Source organism: Onychostruthus taczanowskii, unplaced genomic scaffold (assembly GCF_017590055.1).
Source record: "Onychostruthus taczanowskii isolate IOZ18803 unplaced genomic scaffold, ASM1759005v1 scaffold58, whole genome shotgun sequence".
Taxonomy (NCBI): domain Eukaryota; kingdom Metazoa; phylum Chordata; class Aves; order Passeriformes; family Passeridae; genus Onychostruthus; species Onychostruthus taczanowskii.
Genome location: NW_024503457.1, coordinates 2352633 through 2372012, shown reverse-complemented (window position 1 = coordinate 2372012; position 19380 = coordinate 2352633). Strand labels below are relative to the sequence as shown.

Sequence of the window (19380 nt, the reverse complement as noted above, 5' to 3'; positions counted from 1 at the left end):
AACACACTGAAGACCTCCTGACTCCTCTGCCAAGTGAGAGTTTTGTGAAGGATCCCAATGTAAAACACAGACAAAGCAGGACATGACTTTACAATTAGATGCTACCTAAGCAAAATTTCCATGTACTCATCAAGGTGCAGGTGTATTTAAACCACCTTGAGAGTTAATCCTTGATGCCCAAATACTGCTGTGAAACAAGAGCTGTGTACAGGCTCCTGGGCTCAAGGAGCTAAAGCACCAAACACATCAGCATCCTCTCTACTCAAGTGAGGAATCCTGCCTACTGTACCACTAGCACCCCTGAAAAGCCTGTGCAATCTCAGTGTTTGAAAACCTCTCTGTACAGAGCCATTCTGAAATGCCAGAGCCAGGCACAAGCTGGAAGGACTGGCTGGGCTGCCTGCAGTGCAGTCTCCGAACAGATGCCCTGACTCACTGAACCCAAAAAGCTCCTCCTTTCCTGCAACACATGAGGCAGGCAGGATTGGTACAGCAGGTGTCTGTGAAGGGTCACCTTAACACCACTGCAGGAGACACAGTGCATTGCTCATGCCAATTATACTTTTCCTTCATCTATAAAATAAAGGAGATTCTGAGTGAGCTGTTTAGAAAAGCCACAGGAGCTCAAGTCAGGAGAGCCTGGAAAACACATGCTGTGTTTGCTAATCTCTCCAGCAATTTAATACTGCTGTGCTGTACCCCATGCAAAAATGAAGTCAGTCTTTTAACAACTTAAAACAGAACTCCTCCTTTAGTGGCAGCTGCAAATTCAGATACCCAGAACGACAAAGGAAACCAAGATTGTGTGTGTTAGATTTTAGAATTCTGAAGCCTGGGGCACCTTGTGCAGTGCCCCTGTGGTAACACAAACACAGCCTGGATAACTCCTGGGGACATCTGATACTGTGCACATGCAGCATCCCAAAGACTACAGGTCTCCACTCCTCGAGCTTCCACAGCTCCTGACTTACTGAAAAGAGAGACTAACTCCCTGACTGCTTACATTCCTTTCAACTTTATTTGAAGCTGATACTTTCACAGAAAGACTCCATGACTATCTGAACCAGCTAGTTCAGCAGGAACTGATGTAATTTAACTAAAAAGCCAAAAGCCATCTGCATGGCTGCTTTATGTACAACCAAAGTGGACTGCCATTTGGCCTTAAAAGATTTACTCTCTTTGAAGTTGTATTTTATTTGCAAGTTTCAACATACCTGCCCCACTGAATTACATGGCCACAATGCAGGAGGATTCACCAGCATAGAAAAAACAAAGCCAAACAACACGTCTTTTGAATTACAGAGATGTTATTGCCAATGACTACCACTTATTTATCCTTTCTACTTTCTGCCTACATTCAATTGTTTTGAAAACACATACCTCATACATAAATGTCCTTATGAACAGATCCAGAGGCTCCTCTTCTGCCCCAGACTTGGGAGATGTTAGATTACTGAAGGGTTTGTCTTACTATAATTATTACTGTTATGTAGACTGCTCTAGAACACTCTTTTTAAAAGTACATGGATATTTTCTTACCAAAATCTCCAATTCCACTTGGAAATTTATAAAATAGCAGGTCTACAACAGTTACCATAGGTGAACACAGACTCACAGCAATAAGTGATTAATTAATATTCATACCCATTTGTTTTTTCAGCTCCAGCAACAAACGCCCAGTGTGCCAAGACTCCAAGAGAACCAGAAAGGAGGTCCCCCTGTCCACCACATCTCCGGCTGCTTCCTTCGTGACTGCACACAAGTACTGTGAACACACAAACCAAAACCAGCGTCATGTGCTTTTATCCCTCTGTCTGCAATGACAGCACTGCAGCTGCAAGGGCCACCCTCTGAGGCACACAGCAACTAACAGGTGGGAGACTTAACACAGGCAGCAGAATACTTAAAAAAAATGTTCTTAAAAAAAATGCATTAACATTTTTAAAAATACCTTTCTCATTATCTTTTAATCCTTTGCACATAACATTGCACAATGCACACACTTTTTCCACTTCACTCAGCCTGCACAGGTGAGTTTAGTTATTCATGAGGCATCATGAGCCATCACCCCAAACTGAACCAGATCCTTCCACAAAGCCATTGCACAAACGTAACTCTTCAGTGTCTCTGACCTTCAGTTTGCCAGTGTAAACCAACATGCTTACAAAAAGCAAATGCAAAACAGAACTAAAACCTCAAATGTTCTACCATATCCATCACAAAAATATTTTATTGAAACAGCCCTTTCCTTAGGCTTTGTAAAAAGCACATGCAAGACAGATTTATTTTTGTTCTGCCACTCGACAGTGTCCTCACCATCCGTGTATGTTTCTGTCAGCAGTGTCACTGTGGAGAGGCTGTGTCAGGATATCAGATGTTACATTTCTATTTTAAATATACAAAGGACCTTGATCAAACTGATCTCTTTGTGCAGCTTTAACTATGAGGAACACACAAATGGTTTCACTACATTTAACTCCTTTGTTCTCCACTCTCAACAAGACCAAGCAGGAAGCCTGGAGGACATATAAGGCACATAAAAAGAATACAGCATCAATTCTGCTACCCTTCTCCAAACTCTCTTGTGGGTATGTACCTACCCTTAGCTTTTTTTCTTGCTTGGCTCTGAAAAAAAACAAAACCCAGGAGAAATTTATTTTCCTCTCCTAGGAGGATGGAAGAGCTGGCGGAATCATGACTGGCCAAGTGTGATCCTTAGCATCTCCAGTGAGCTATTGCAGGATTCAGGACTGTGCACACAATCACTTGTGTGCTGCTGAGCATGCCAAATATACAAGCAAAGGATAAAGCAAGGCCAGGCATTGCTTGGACAACAGCTCTTACCTCAAGCCTGGGCTTTCTCCAAAGAGTACAAACACAGCAGCCCAGGTGTTTTAGAGGGAGTACTGCCCATATTTTTAACATTTGAAAAAATTTTTCTTCTCAAACTACAGGAAAAAATTTGCACAGAACTGAAGGACTTGCAGATACATCTTCCTAACTCGCAAGTAAAAAAACTACCTAATGCCAATAAATCCCTTCCAGTTTGTTATGTGCAACAGCAAAGAATTGTTCTTCACTTCCATTTCCTAGTAATCCTTCCAGCAGTAATTGTGGGGCTCACAAGGCCAGGCAGTTGTGCGTGTTTGCTGCCACTGAGAGGGCAAAGATTCATTAGTCACCACGAGCACAGAACACACCACTGCAGCCTTGCCAGCAGTTCATTTTCCCAATCACTCTTCTCCCCTTCCCCCTCCCCCTTTCAAATTAAGATTCTGGATGTGTTTCTCAGTGAGCAGTAGCTAATGTCAAATTTCACAAGTGTAATGCCCTTCTGAGTTAGCTATCTGAAGAAGGTATGCCCTTTTAGGTGGAGTGATTTATTCTTATTTTTATTTCAAATACAGTGTTTTGGAGAAATTACCTCTAATTCTACTACTTTGAAGATGCTATCTCACAGGATTTTCACTTTGAGGGCTTGAACTCCTGGCAGGAGGCAGGATGGAAATCCTCTGTTCAAAAGCTTTGGGGCCTTCTGACTGACAGCTGAGCTCAAGCCCCTGCTTATTAGCTGTATGTCACCATCTGCCACTATTCTGTAGCCCCACAACCTTCCAGTCACTTTTGAGCTGTACAGGAAAGCAAGATCTCAAACTAGGCCAATTATAATACTCTGCTAAAAAAAAAAAAAAAGAAAAAAAAAAAAAAAAGTGGTCTTTTGTTTGTGGTTTTAAAAAGTAAGTCTCAAACATGTGCAGACTACCTCACAGGCAACAACAAAAGCAGACCTTTGTACTCTGCACACAGATGCTGGAAAACAAATCCTTGGAATACCTTCAAAGAACCAGAACTAGAGAAAATTCACTTGAATGAGGAGGGAGATATAACACAGTTCTTGTGCAGAGGCTCGGCTGATCAAAGAACATCTCAAAACAAAAGGATGATGAACATGATGACAGGCGATGGGAAAAGGATTTAAAAGCACTTCTGAATTACAGCCATTATTAAGAGCTTTTAAAATATAAGAAAGAATCCCACAGTGGCATCAAGACAAATCGCCATACTGCCGAATCAACATGGGATGCTTTTCTCACCCTTCTAGAACAGCAAAACAAAACTGCTGTCTTCACACTCTGCCAGTGCAAAATCCCCCACTGCATGTGTGAGCCCTGCTGTGAAGACAGTTCCAGCTGCTCTTTTAGGACCATGGGGGTGATGCCTTTTCATTGCACTGAGCAGTCACAACCAGCGGCAGTGTTACAAGACCTCAATCAGCTGGACGTGGCTGAACAGTCAGCTATGATGCCAAGAAGGTGGACAGCTCTGTTCCCTGGAAACATGCACAAAGCTCTGCTTACGTGAGGATGAAGCTGGTTTTGATGTGTTCAGTGAGGCTGTAGCATGTTCACCTAGGGACGGGCATGTACATCAGCAAACATAGAAAACAAGGCTCTTGGAAGAGCTGAGGAGACCAAGACGACTGCACGTGGGACAACACGGAAACTACAAAGGCTGAAATCACCACAGTGTGTCAATTTTGAAAAGGCAGCAGCCAGGGCCACTTAAGGTCAATTAGTTTGACACCAGTCTGGATCAAAACAATGGAGAGGTTCAGTCATAGTTCCCTGACACTATAAAACTATAAAACACACAATTAATGCTGGTCAAGCTGCCTGTTACAGCAGGATGTCTAGTTCTGTCTTCTAACAGGTCTGAGCAACCCAATCTGACGTCATTATTTCTCAGGGTAATGAATCAAAGAAAACCCACCCCAGTATAAGTAGCAGACAGTTTTTTATGAAAGCTGATCTATACCAAGTAACTCTCGGGGAAATAAAAAAATTACCCAACTCCCTAGCACTTATCCATGCAGCACACATATACTATCAGAAGAAAAGGCTAGATGAAATAAAAATGTCATCACTGAAGAAATGCCTGCAAGGAGATCTGCTAGAGTCAGAACAGCCACAGTCCTATCCAACAGTTTCAACACAATCTCAGCAAGTAAACATCACATAAATATTGCCAGAGCTTTAGGCAGCAAATACAACACGTCCCTCACATATAATCACATGGATTCCTTCTGTACCTAAACGTTTGGAAATAATTTGTACTGAGTGCAACAGAAACAAAAAACTGAAGGCTGTCACACTGATAGAATATTGTAAAGTAAAACTCAGGAGTTTTAGGCTTCAAACAATTCAAAACTCTGCCCCAGACTTTCTGAGTAACTATGGCCAAGTTATTTAGTAGGTCTATGTTTAAGATACCTTCAAGTAGTGCTGAAAAGGGAGTGATGGTAAGATACACATTAATATTTGTGAAAGCATTCAGACCATGGTGACACACCTAGCTGTATCATTGCCAAGTTTTAAGCTGAAAGAACTCCCAGCCCAAATATTGCTGCTGCCGAAAGTCCAGAATTACCTATTTATGGGTATTATATGCTTAATTAAAAAAACCAAAATACAAGTCTGTTATATAATTGAAAATAGCTGTTCTCTCTTTGAAGGAAAAAAAAAATCAGAATGCAGTAGTTTTGCTGACTTCAAGCACTACAAGTTAACTGGGAAGCACAGAGTTTGATACGGCTGTATGCAGGCAGCACCATTCACAATGCCAGCTCCCAGATACATCACAGTTAGAAAACTAAAGTTTTTCTAACTACAAAAGATAGTGTGTGTCTGCTTGTTCCCGATTCACCGTGCTCACCCAGCAGTGAAAAAAATAAATGAATCTCTGGGGTGGTTTTTACTTTTGCATTTAGAGCATGGCATGTGAAATATAGGATAGTTTAGGTGTTCTGATGATGGTCAAGAAGGCTGAAGAGCCTACGCGAAATATCACATTTATTGAGACGGCAGACTGAAAGACTGGAGATTTAAATTTAACTCCTGAATCTCAGATGTCCTGAACAAATTCCTTGCACTTGTTTTCCTCTTACAGAGGAGAAGTATTACACACCCTAATGTGGTCAGGAATCCATGTATGAGACACCACCATTCTAACTTCTGATACGACCCAACTGGATCAATCAGCTAAAGCCACCCCACACAACAAACACATTCCAGTTTAATTAAAAGGCTTAAGATCTCCATTTTCTATGCAAATAATGTAGCTACCAAGAATAATCTTGCCCCATCAATGCAAGATTTAGACTAATATCAGATTTTTAGTAAAATTTCTTACCAACACACATCTCTGACCTAGCATGTATTTATACCAGTAAGAAATTTATCTTTTTCCTTTTGCAAGTTAGTTCACAAAAGCAAATAGCTGGAGATCATGGATTCCCAGGAACATGTCCCAGAGTGCATACAGACAGGGAAACCAAGTTTAACGAGTCTGGCTGAAGAAACAACTCAACTGATGTGGAAAATGTAAGTTGGCTTTTATATAAAGGGTGCTTATACTTTTTTATTCCCTAATCACACTTTTAAAACTTAGGTAAGTCCTTGAGTGCAACAGAGCAGTCAATTTAAGTTGAGATGAAAACGACTCTCATTTTCCATTAGTTTTGTTGGATAGGCACAGGGGCCAGGGGCCAGGTGAACAGTGCCAGGGAGAAGCTGGCTGGGCTGCACGTGCCAGAGACAGCACAGTGGCACCCAGGACAAGAACCATCACCTCCCCAGTTATGCTCATTCTGCAGAAGCAGCACTGGAGACAAAGGTGCTGCCTCTCAGTTATAAATCTAGGTGAGATTTGCTCAGCAGCTGTGAGTGAGCCAGGCAGTGACAAGCACTGAATAGCTTCAATTCCAGCTGTGTGGGGAGATGAATGGCTGGAATTAGAAGCACTACTTGGGGGACTTATGGCAAGAGTTGGCTTTTTACCCCATAGCCAGTACTTAGGATTCTGCCTCACAGGCTTCCTTGCTTCTTTTGACAATAGCTGCACCTGAGCAACTGGAGAGAAACCAAATTTGGCTACTGGTTCCAGGTAGAAGTAGTCCTATGTAGCAGCAAGATGGTTCCCATGAAGCCTGCCTTTTGGAAGGGAGGGTGGTCAAACACAGAAAAACTCACTATAATGTTTAAAAGCCAAAATCCAAACACTGTAATTCAAGGACCTAACCAAATTTTAAACATGTTAGGAACTAAGGCTGGTATAACCACACTTTATTATTGACCAGTTCTCCAAAGAATAATAAAAAGATAACCTTAGAGAGCTGTGCCATAGTGAATAAAAGCTGACTTACCTTTTACCCATAGGCTGAGTACTCATTCCTACCCTGGTCAGTGATGGCACTGATATCACCTACCAAGAGCATGGTGAAGCTCATCTTTGTAGAGCAGGGAATCAACAACTGTAGACCAAGCTATAATGTGAAATTGCAAAAGGAAAGAGAAAAAGAGTATATAAAACTTAATTTAAAATCTCGGTGATTACGTTTACAGGCCAATTGGCAGCTCACTACTGAAATGGAGACAAATTTTAGAAAAACCTCCTTTGTACTGGAGGGCTGCTACTGCTTTCACAGAGGACAGAATGTGACTTTGAGGCCATCTAGTCTGATCTGTGAAAACAAACTTTAGAGGTACCCAGACACTTCAAAGTTTGTAAATCTAGCAAAGTTTCAGATATGTGGCTGTACTAGTTAATTGTCTAAATCTTACTTTGAATTTACTAAACTTCAGCTTCCAATCAGAATTTACTGAACCTCTCTGTGTAGATTACAAAGCTTTTTGCTGAGAGTAATTCTTCAGCAATACCTGACACCAAATCACCTGGTAACCCTTTCTTCTTCAGGTAGCAGAAGTAAACTGTCTACTGCATTTCCTACAGACTCATGAATAAAACCACTGTGAAAATAACCACTACAATCACTCCTAAGCTATAAAGCATTCACAAACACAATCTTTCCTACTGCAAAATTTGTCATCTTCAGAAAGTCTTCCTTCCTCAACAGCTAAGCATAAAACACTAAAGTTACGCAGTTAAGTTTGCAATTTCTGAATTTCTGGTTTTCCTGAGACTTCCTTTTTTTTTTTTTTTTTTTTTTTTTTTTTTCCTGGAAAGCACACATGCAGTATCTTCCCAAAGGAGAAAGTTTAAAAGTAATATATGCAAACTACAGTGTCAGTATGCTGAACACAGGAGGTCAAACAGGAAATGCCTAATAGGTAGGGCTTAAGCACTACAAATGGATGATGACATGACAAATGAAAGGCAAGAGGAGTACACAGATCTTTTCATAATGTTTGATTGTGCTCAGAGGACACTGGCCTGATCCAATAACCTTGGATTTCCCTGATGTACGTAGTCTCAGCTGAAAAAAAATGACATCAGATCAAAAGAAGAGACAGATGAAAAACAAGAGCAAAAAAACCCGAAAAATTCAAGGTCACTGACAGGACAATATATTCCATGTTTGCCACAGAGCACACAGAAGAATCTCCTTTCTCAATGTTAATTTTGCATTTGAGAAGCTTTTAAAAAAAGCAACCAGCAGATCAGACCCAAAGAACATTGTTGTTAAAAGGAAGGTGAAGTCTGTAGCTTCTGCAAAATTCTCAAGAACCTCCTTCAAAGTCATGCAAACTCTAAAACCAGTTCTTGTTACAGACATTATAACCTGCTTTCTCAGCTCAGCAATGCTGCCTGTAATGTCTGTAATCCAACAAAGCACCAGTGACAACACCAAAGTAAAAACAAGAAAGCAGCCTGTAGCTGGACATCAATGAACTACTATAAAGGCACAGAACTGTTTTTATTTCAAAAACAAAAGCCACTTCACTAGTAGAAGAAAATACCAGAACACAACAGAGACAAATAACAAGGTGGGGAAAAAAATAAAACCAAGAAAAAGCCCCAAAAGCATACAAGACATACATGAACTTGTGCCACATATGAACATTCAAAATTGAAACTGGAAAGAACTTCACTTGTTTCCTGTTTTTTTTTAAATCCTGCATGACAAGAGACATTGGAGACCTGCCCGGTCTCTCCAGCAGGTGTGGGGATACACTTATCTCAAGAGTTCAAAAGGAGAACAGACATATACTAGATAATGTACTCAATCTAAAGTGCTCACCCAGTCTTCCCAACGTTCATTTAAAAAGCAACAATCCTGTATAAAAAGAATATTGTTGACATAAAAGCAGAGGAAGAAGACAAATACAATGCTCTAAAGCTCTCTAGCTGGCATAAACTGGAGTCAAGACATTTTATCCTCCAGCAGAGTTCATCCACCCTTCAGCCTGGCCTGACTGTCATGGTTACAAAATCAAGTCTGCTGTGGTGCGAATATGACAAAAAATTCTTCCTGTGGGGAAAGCTGGGAACTGTGTGAGGAAGGTCCTTTCCCACAGAGATGTCACCATATGGCTTCCAGGTCCCACTTGTTGCACAGTCTGTTACAGCATCTGCCCCAACAGGGTATGTGAAGGTGGCTCTGCACAAACCAGTTGTCATATTACATCTGCTTCTCTGTTATAAAAGACCTCCATGGCTCCCAGTAATGAAAAATTGACTGTATATATAAAACAGTTCTTAAGCAGCATAAACATTTATCAGAGATTAGCATTTCAAGTAATTAAACGCAGAGCTGCTGCTTGTTATGTATGTGAAATAAGACCATGCAGGCAAAATGTGACGAAGGCACTCGTGAATTAATTTTATGCTGATCACAATACATGATCAGTATAAAAAGCATCAGACAAGCAGCTAATTTTATTAAGTATACTTTAAACCACATTGGTATGAGACTGTTGTAATGGCAATCTCAAATTAATTTTTAATTTGTCAGGGCTTCTGTGAAGTTATATATGTACAAGCTAATCTGCCGCCCCGTGATGGACAGCACCAAGGAACTGAGCAGGTCATGAGCCTTAAGAAGACATCTTCACTTCTCACACACACTGATACATCCTGAACTAACAGTATTATTTTGTATCAATTTTGCAATGACAGCTGCACTTATATAAACCAACTCAATAAAGAACTTTCAAATAGTTCACAAAGATTAAATAATCAATTTCTCAATACCCATGTAATGTAAAATATAACATCTATAAATGCGAAATAAAATCAGCAACTCTTTTCAGCAAATAAATTTAGTTGCACTCTTAAGGTATTGATTTCCAGAAATCTTCTAAAGGTGATCAGCAAAGGCAGCAATCCCTCTAATCTTCCGGGGAATACTGCCAATTGCCATACACTCTACTGGACTCTGACTGAAAGCAAACAGAACAGAAAAGTCACATTGCTAAAAGCAGAAGGCTTCACTTACCCTTCTCTCCATCTGAAATAAGATCTCTTTCTCCCTTTTGCACAACTGTCAAATTCCCCATGGCTTGGCTGAGTCTTAGCACACATCCATGATGATCACTACTGTCTACGGGGTCTCTAAGCTACAACACAAGAATTCCATACACAGTACATATTTTGCTACTAGAACAACATATTCTAACACATGCTAGTTATATATGCATGGGGAAAAAAAAGAGCAACATCATCAGTCTTTCTGTGTATTTTTTTCTATACTCACTGCAATGTTAAAAAATGCAAAATGAAAATGGGTCTTTAAAAAAGAGCTCAGTTTAAAAATATGCATTGCTGTGGCAATCATCCCATGAAATAATAACCCAGAAAGTGTTTCTCTCATATACAAGAAACAGTACATAATACTTAAGCCAGTAATAAGTTACTTATTTTCAAGGACAAAAAGACAAGCAGCTCACCATGGCTTCATACAGTCTACTGAACTCCATATAGTTTGGAGTAAGAATAGCTCGCTGGTAGCCTTGAATAAGAGAAGGCTGCTGGGAAATGAGCCACAGTCCATCCTGCAAAACACAGTAAGAACATTTACTGAATAGGTTCTTAAATGTTAAACCACTGACTGAAATAAAGAAAATACTTACTGCATCAATAATGATAGGAATTCCTTTCACTTTTGATTTCTCTATAATACCCTGCAAAAGAGGCAGATACTTTTAAGATGCTTGTTAATTTAGATTTCATAAGATCCTAACCAAATTCATACAACAAATCTGACCATGCAAGCTGTTTTTACAAAGTGATAGGAAAAAATCTGTTATATTCTGCAAACTAATATAGAACATTTTCATATCAGCAGGTAATTTTACAGTCAGAATCTTTTCTCCCTGGTTTAAGTGTCCACAAGTTGGTATGTGTGTTGTGTACTCATGGCAAGGTTTTGGGAGGGGGAAGAGGGGCTACAGGGCTTCTCTGAGACACTGTGGGAAGCTTCCCTCATGTCCAACAGAGGCAATGCCAGCTCCAGGACAGTCCTGCCACTGGCCAAGCCAAGCCCATGAGTGACAGTGATGGGATCATAGATTTAAAAACAGGATAAAGTAACTCTGCTGAATCAACTGCAGCCAGAGAAGAGAGGAGTGAGAATATGTGAAAGCTACAGCCCTGCAGACATGTGAGGAAGGAAGAGGAGGTGTTCCAGGCTCTGGAGCAAATTCCCCTTCAGCCTGTGGTGCAGTTCATGGTGAGGCAGCTGTGCCCCTGCAGCCCATGGAAATCCACAGGGGAGCAGAGCAGGTGGATGCCCAAAGGAGGCTGTGACCCCACGGAAAGCGTGCACTGAAACAGACTCCTGGTAGGACCTGTGGCCTACCAGGCCACAGGAGCCCACAGTGGAGCAGTCTGCTCCTGAAGGACTGCACCCCATGGGAAGGACCCATGTTGGAGCAGTTTGTGAAGAACTGCAGTCCATGGGAAGACCACTGAAGAAGTTTGTGCAGGACTGTCTCTTGTTGGAGGGACCCCGTGGTGGAACAGGGGAAGAACGTGGAGTCCTGCCCCAAGGAGGAAAGAGCAGCAGAGACTATATGTGATGAACTGACCAGAGTACCCATTTCCCAACCCCCTGCACCACTGACAGCAGGGAAATGAACAATTTTGGAGTTAAATTAGCCTGGGGAGAAGGGAGGGGTGGAGGAAAGGTATTTGACCACTTGGTTTTATTTCTCATTATCCTACTCTGATTTCATTTGTTATAAAACTCAATTAATTTCCCCAAGTCGAGTCTGTTTCACGTACTTCAACATAACAGTAACTGGTGAATGATCTCTCCTGACCTTATCTTAACCCACAAGTCTCTTGTTGTACTTTCTCTCCCCTGTCCAGCTGAGGAGGGGAGTGACAGAGAAGCTTTGATGGGCACCCGGCACTCAGCCAGGGTAAACCCACCACAACAAGGCAATCTCACCCACTCTGCCTGCTGTAGGAGGCATGCAATGCCAACACAAATCACAAATAGTAAACATACATCTCCAATTAAAATAAAACCAGAAAAATCCCAGGGAGTATCCCTTGATAGAAATCTACCAATAACTATAATAACTAATTCAGTTGCTTTGCTGCTGACAGCCCCACAGCAGGATTAGTTTATGTACAAACAAACATCTGAGACGAGCAGTATGTATGATGTCATTTCACCTGTGGGTCTGGAGGTTTCATGCTTTGAAAGCAAAACCAAGGTGGCCCAGACAACAGACCATTTGTAAAAGTGTTCTTTCTAGCAAGCAGTATCTCTGAGCACACTGTCTGCCCTTGTTCTCTCCTAACCCAGCAGCAGCAATGACTGATCCTCAGGCTTTTTAATGAACAGTGGCCAACAGTCAAGTTTTCTTCAGCACTAGTTATTACCAACTCGTCTTTGAAGCTGGAGGGTTTATCTTTTTCCTGTACAAGATAATAGAGCATAGTATCCATCTGAAAGTTTAATTAATTTTGAATGTTATTAAGCTCTTCAGATTAGCTATCATACAGCACTGAGCTTCACAGGTTAGCAAGACATGATGTAAGGAATAAGAAAGCAGTTTTTAATTAACATTCAGGGTACTGAACATCTCTCTTTTCTTGTATAGTGGTCAAAATAAACACCACCCACCTCAGTCCCTGTAAATTACTACATATGACATATACACATCCTCATAAGCATAACTACCTGACTCTGCTTTTTCCAATACCAATGGAAAGTATTTCCCTTCCATTTTCTTTGTTGGGCACTGTCTGCAGTTTGGAAACACGAGACTACCCACTGCTTCAAGCCTGAGGACTTGTCCCAACACACATCTGTGGCTACAGCAGAAGCTACTAGAGAACAGAAACCTTCCCAACAGAGACCTGCACAACTTGGGCTGTGTGTCAGACTGCCAGCTGCCCACCTCCTTTGAGATCCCTAGGGAACACCACAGAGTCTTCTCTTCTACTCAGCTACCTGAATAATTCTGAACCAATCGCAAGTACGTGTTTTTACACAACTCATACGGTTCAGCTACTGCTAAGTTATTCAAATTTACTGGTAAGCACACTTAACAGCTGTGTGAGGATGGAGTCCTGCAATTAACTGTGACATTCTGAAAACCAGAGTAGCTTACTATCAAAGCTTTCAAGAAATGTATGAGAGTAATTTCTTAATTCATACATGTTAATCTGCACAGATGTGCACAGCTCAGTTTCCCTTCACAGAAGCTGCATTGCTTTGCCCCTACTGTGTTATGTTCATTAACAATTATGTTTAACTTGGCTCACTTTGTAACAATAAAACAAGGCTGTGGATCTAGCAAGCAGATTTTGTGTTTGCTGTTTGTATTTTCCTTGTATGAAGGCATGTTATAGATTAAACAGCCCAATTATTTTTGAATGATACTAAGCTCTTCTGATTAGATATCATAGGGCACTGAGAGCCAGACCTCAGCAAGATCATCCTCCCCCAGTCTTTGAAGGTACAAATACCTTTTGCTGCAACCTGGTTTTCTAACTGGTTAGAATATTTTTGTACAGCAGCAGCTTCACCAAACTCCTTCAGTACACTTAGAATGATTACTGCTCCACTTCCCACTAATATGAATCACCAGTTTATTCTAGTATGTCAACTTCAGTAAGCCAGTCTTTCAAGACACTTGACGTTCTTAAACTAAAAAAGATTTCCCCAACAGAGTCAGTAAGGAAGTCTGAAGGAAGACAGCAGATCTCAAGAGTCCTTATCCTTCCAAACTGTTCTCTTAAATGTATTAAAAGCAATCTAGGGAAGGAATTTGGCCAAAATTCTGTTCCCAAAGAAGCTGAAGTTTGGCAGTAGCTGTTATTGTTTGGCCCTTTTTCATGTTTCCTCATAACTGTCATCTTGGTTACTGGAATATCTCACTCTCTCCTAAATAAGCAATCCTGAAGATCCATGGTATACCCAAAGAAGGTATGTATAAGATAAAAAAAAAAAAAAAGTGGAAGTTACAAAGCATGACAGTGTATCTACAGCTAAATAGCATCTGGAAGGTCAGATCACTGGTACATTCAGAGAAATAAGGCATTTTTTTCCTAATCATGTTTTGAGTTCCTACCTCTCTAGCACATCCTCCACAATCCTGAAATATTTGACCTACACTCTAAAGAGAAATTTCACCTTGCTAAGTAAAATCACTGGGCAAGCAACTTTTATTGTGTACCAAATCTCTGAGGTATCAGTTTGTAATCTAACATACTGAACAATCTTTGCTTGTTCTTCGTCTCCTTATAAAACAAACAATCAGGGGATACAAAGTTGTTTGTCTTATTTAGAAAACTCATTTTTATTTAAAAAAGGCCAAACAATAAAAACAAACAAACAAAGCTCCTATCCCAATAATTTTCCTTTCCTCTTCCTTCCTTAAACACAGGGAGAAACTGCTTGGAGATAGACAAGGAACCTCACAGAGGAAGCTCTGGGGAGGGAAGGGGTGATTTCAAAACTGTAATAAGCCAGTAAAGATCAGGGATCCCCCCTAAGACAGGCACACGTTTGAAGGACACCACATTCATGGGAGAAGCCCTGTTTCCTACTGATTGTGGACAGGACCCCGGGAGAGCAGTTCATCCCATGCAGCTGAGACACCTCACTTAGGGTGGGATGAATAGCCAAGAGACATACCTGTCTCTCCTCAGCTACCACAGGGGGTGCAGAGACAATTCACTGTTTTATTTTTAGACACCAAGAATTAGGTGAGATGAAGCCCATTTTTAAACACTCTATTTCAGCAAATACCATATAAAAAAAACCCCAAAAAACCTTAAATATTTGCATATTTACAGGAGTTTATGGCAATAATGGCAACATCGTCTATGCAGAGTATTAGCAAAAATCAGTTTTCACTTGTATTTGTACCTTGGTATTTGGAATGGACTTTTTTTGGCTAGTACCTGTAGATACAGAAGAACCTTGACTGTTAATTGCCCAATTAATACAGCTCAGGCTAACTCTGCTTTCACACCAAAACCTATTTAACAGTTCCTGACAGAATTCTATGTATGAGCAGAAAACATCTTTCAGTTTTATCCAATGTAACAACTATTTCTATGGGAAAGGATTTAGAAGAGAACACTGACAATTAAAATTATTCAGTAATGTCACCAAGACAAAAGCTGAAATCAAAACACCACTGACAAGTGAACAGCAACACATACAGATATCAATGATAAGCCCAAGACATCATCCCTTCCCTTCAAACAGCATTTTGAATATTAAGGATTTGAGAATTCTAGCTCCAGGATAGCCCAGTGAACAAACTTTCTGTGCACAGAATGTATTATACTACAACAGTGGTGGTTCAGCTTGGAGCAAGGCTGAACTTCCTTCAGTTAATTCCTGAGCCCTGAAGGACATCCAAAACTGAAGCACCGGATTGACAAGGCAATCTTGGCACAAGTCACAAAGAGAGAGGACAGTGATGAGAAGAAGAGGATGACGCACTGCTGTCACCCAGCCTTATGACCTACAGCCACACTGTGTAGTAAGATATCAAAGACTGAAATTTGGATCCTTCCTCTGCAATTAACAGCCAGGGCCATAACTCAGTCTCTTACCTTTCATATTGAGACTCCTAATAATGGTGTTTGGGCAATCTCTTGCTAGAGATATTCTTCTTTGTACCAGCTGGCTAAATACTTGGCAGTCCTCTGAACAGTGATTCAACATTTGCGTGAGAAAGGGAAAAGAAGTGTCAACCCCCTCTCATTAAAATCAGTGATGATTAACTGTATTGCAGGACTGCAGTACTCATGCTAGAACAAATGTGTTAAAGGAGTTTCCTCTCCTAATAACAAGACCAAACCTGAAGCTTCTATCCTAATTAAGCCAAAGAGGAAATTACCTGGGATTCACACATCCCACGAAGATGCTCTATGGGACAAGCTCTCTCACAGTTATTATAATTTGTTAGCAGCACCAAATACTTGACATTTAGAATTGCCCAAAATAGTATTTCAGTCATTGCAGTTTTTGGTGGTGGTGGCTGAGAGGAAGAAAGCCAGAGAAGGTAAAATTAACCTGAATCTACTCCTACTCTACTCTTGAAATACACTATTTCCTGAAAAAACACCCTTTTTCTTTGACTCATTATTCAGGACTTTTACACAAGCAGCCTACTCAGTAAGAACTGAAAAAGAACTTGTGTCACAGTAGAAAGCATTGGTCTATCTGAGGAAAGGTAACACTTTACTGTAATTTCAAAAATTTACAAAGTAAGAATGAAATATTAATGTATTTTTATTATTTTTTATTATCATGGAAACTATTCCCTTAAATGCAATGTATTCATTGTAACAGAAATCTGTTTCCCCTGTCCCAAATTTCACATGGGAATTTTAAAACAGATTCCCAAGCCCAAACTTTAAAAGAAACCCAAAAGACAAAGCTGAAACACAAAATAAGCAAAACCACCAAAACAAAACCAAAATACACCACCCACCACACTTTCCCAAAAAAACCTGAAACGCAAAACCCCCAACACATAGATACCTGTACAACACACACACAAATGCAGAATTATTCAGGCTGGAAAGGACTGCAGGAGGGAGAAGCCTGAAGGAACAAATGGACAGGACACTGCTAAAGAGGACACAGTAATGCAGAAAAGCATGATGTGATTTAACCATTTGATCGCCCGCAGCTGTGCTGTGAAACACACGATTCACCTGCATTGTACTAACATGGACGTCCAGGACTCCTGCACACTTCCACAAGTACTATGGAAAAGGGAATGGGGCTGAAATGAGCCACTGGTTGTAAGAAACAGCCATGTGGAGAACAGTGGGAAACGTGAGCGAGGAATAAATTGCTGTGGAGCTCCTGAATGCAAGCAAAGGATTCCTTATCAGCCATGGAAGTCTTCACAGAACAGCCACTCTGAGGCCCCAGGGGCAGAGAACAGGTAGTGAACCTGTTCACTCTCCCAGGAGTGTCCACAGCCTCTTGGAAAGAAACTCTGCAGTCTGGACTTCTGCACCCAAGTCCACGAGCCAGCAATAGCACCCATCCTATTTATGCTGCCCACATGCAACAGCATAAAAGCTGGTTCTCCATGGATCCACAGAAAAGACAATTATGTAGGTTTGCCACACCTAAGTCAGATATACTTTTCAGCTTTTTTAATTAGATGTGGATTAGCAGAAGAATGCCTGCAGTGACTTTTAATATATTAATATTTTTGTCACTACTTACGTTCTTCCTCATGAGCTAGTTCAGATACGAAAAACTTTGGCATTTGGTGTTTACAAAGGGAAGAATCAGGAAATTAGAACCAGTCATTTAATTAAAAGATTGAATTTTAATGAAATGAAGAGAAAACCAGACTAGCAGAATATATAAAGCAACATCTATCCCAAAACAGTAATTAATTTTCACACTGTCATTTTTCTATCTTGCAAAGAAAAGATTGCTTTACTTGACATCAGCAAAAACCACTGCATTTCCTCAGTCCCTTCACAAGTCATATCTTGACCCACTCTCAGGAAAAATCTTACTCATGTTCTCAAAAAGAAATTCAAGCCTTAACATGCCATAATAACGGACTGTATTGACTAAAATGATATCCAAACTCTTTAGGAAGCAGTGCCTTCAGCCCACTGAAAGTGCACTCCACTGCAACCTGCAAATGCTGAGTATGTAATTACACACTCTGGTTTGGTAAAGACATGCAAATGTGCATAACCTGGCACTGGGAGTGGCAGTCCCTTTCACAAAGAACCCTCTCCTGAAAGCTAGGATCAGAAACTGCTGTTGAAACGCCATCTATAATTGCTTATATTTTCTGCATGGATGCTGCTCTCATCCAGCAATCCTGAATCATGATTTTGTCTGAAACAGGGAGATAAAAGAAAAAAGAACCAAAATCTTCCTGTAAATGCTGCAGCTCAAAGCATTTCCACACATCCTCCTCCCCAAGGTGACCGGGAGGAACAAATAAGTTCCACCCCAACACGCTGCAAATCGATTTCTACAAAGAGGCACTGAAAGCCCTAGGAAGCATTTCTTGCTTCGAGTCTGGATAAATGCAGAGTTAGCAGGGACTCAGCTGCAATAGAGGTCAGGATGCAGCTCTGGTGGAGATGCCTGGAAAATGGGCTTGGCAAGCAGGAATTTGTAATCTTGCACAGCTAGAAGTAGGCAAATAGCCCAGCACAGGCTGTGCTTGAGGCTACAGCCCTAGCTGGCAGGGGGGAGAAGCTTCCCTTTATATTCTGTTTGAGGCAAGAAGTTTGGAAAACATTAAGAATGGAGTTCTACTGTTTGAGATTCTTCCCATTAGAGCCATATTTTCAGACATTTCAAAACTGGTTTTAGATTTTTATTGACTCACTGATTAAAATGTGCAGTTGTCTCTCAAACTGCACAAACTGACTCGAAGACTCATCCTCCTTTCAAAATTCAGCAAAGACAATGAAAATCTCTCTTGTGGACAAGAAATATATATATATATATATATATATAATCTTTAACTAGCCTAATTGCCTGAATTTTACTTTATGTATTTCTGTATGCATACCTGTCACTAACTCATTAATTGCTCCACTAAGCCCTCAATCCTCATGCAAGGCATGATCACCACTTGTGAATGAAGAGTCACCTAATAGAGATGAATATCCCTGCTCTGGCACAAATAGGTTCTTCATCTCGTGGTTTATGCTCCATTCAGTTTAAATCTGTCTTTTGTCTTTTAACTGTAGTACCACATGCTAGGCCCTGTGCTCCAAAACAGATTTTCAGGTGCACAGCAAAATGTTTCACTTAAGCCAGGCAGAGTGTGATAGGGACTCTACCCCTCTACACCATCAGGCTCATTAAGTGCTTTGGGAGATGTTAGAAGCTGTTACAAATAACAAAGCAGAAGACACTGTAGATGACAGCTAATCAAAACTGCTCTATTCTACATTAAAAAAAAAAGATGAAAATTATTCATTTGTAGATTCCTTCTTTGAATTCAAATTAGACCACTTGCCTTGAGCATGGAAGAAAACTGCAACTATCAGTTTCTTAATATCAGTTTCAATCACATGCTAAATTCCTGAAGAAGTGACATAAGCCAAAGTAATGCCTGAACACTATAAGAAAAAACAAAACCTCTGAAATACTGTAGTAGT

The 19380-nt window shown here is 40.6% G+C and overlaps 1 protein-coding gene across 4 annotated transcripts in view; it reads right to left on the bottom strand.

Moving 5' to 3' along the window:
• NAXD (NAD(P)HX dehydratase) overlaps positions 1–19380 on the bottom strand; it is a 49296-nt gene that overhangs the window by 1209 nt on the left and 28707 nt on the right. For all 4 annotated transcript variants that reach the window (XM_041418138.1, XM_041418137.1, XM_041418136.1 and 1 more), the window contains 4 exons: positions 10869–10919; positions 10686–10790; positions 10235–10355; positions 1645–1765 (listed from right to left, as the gene is read on the bottom strand). In XM_041418138.1, the coding sequence (XP_041274072.1) occupies positions 1645–1765; positions 10235–10355; positions 10686–10790; positions 10869–10919 (398 nt within the window). The remainder of the gene's footprint in view (positions 1–1644; positions 1766–10234; positions 10356–10685; positions 10791–10868; positions 10920–19380) is intronic.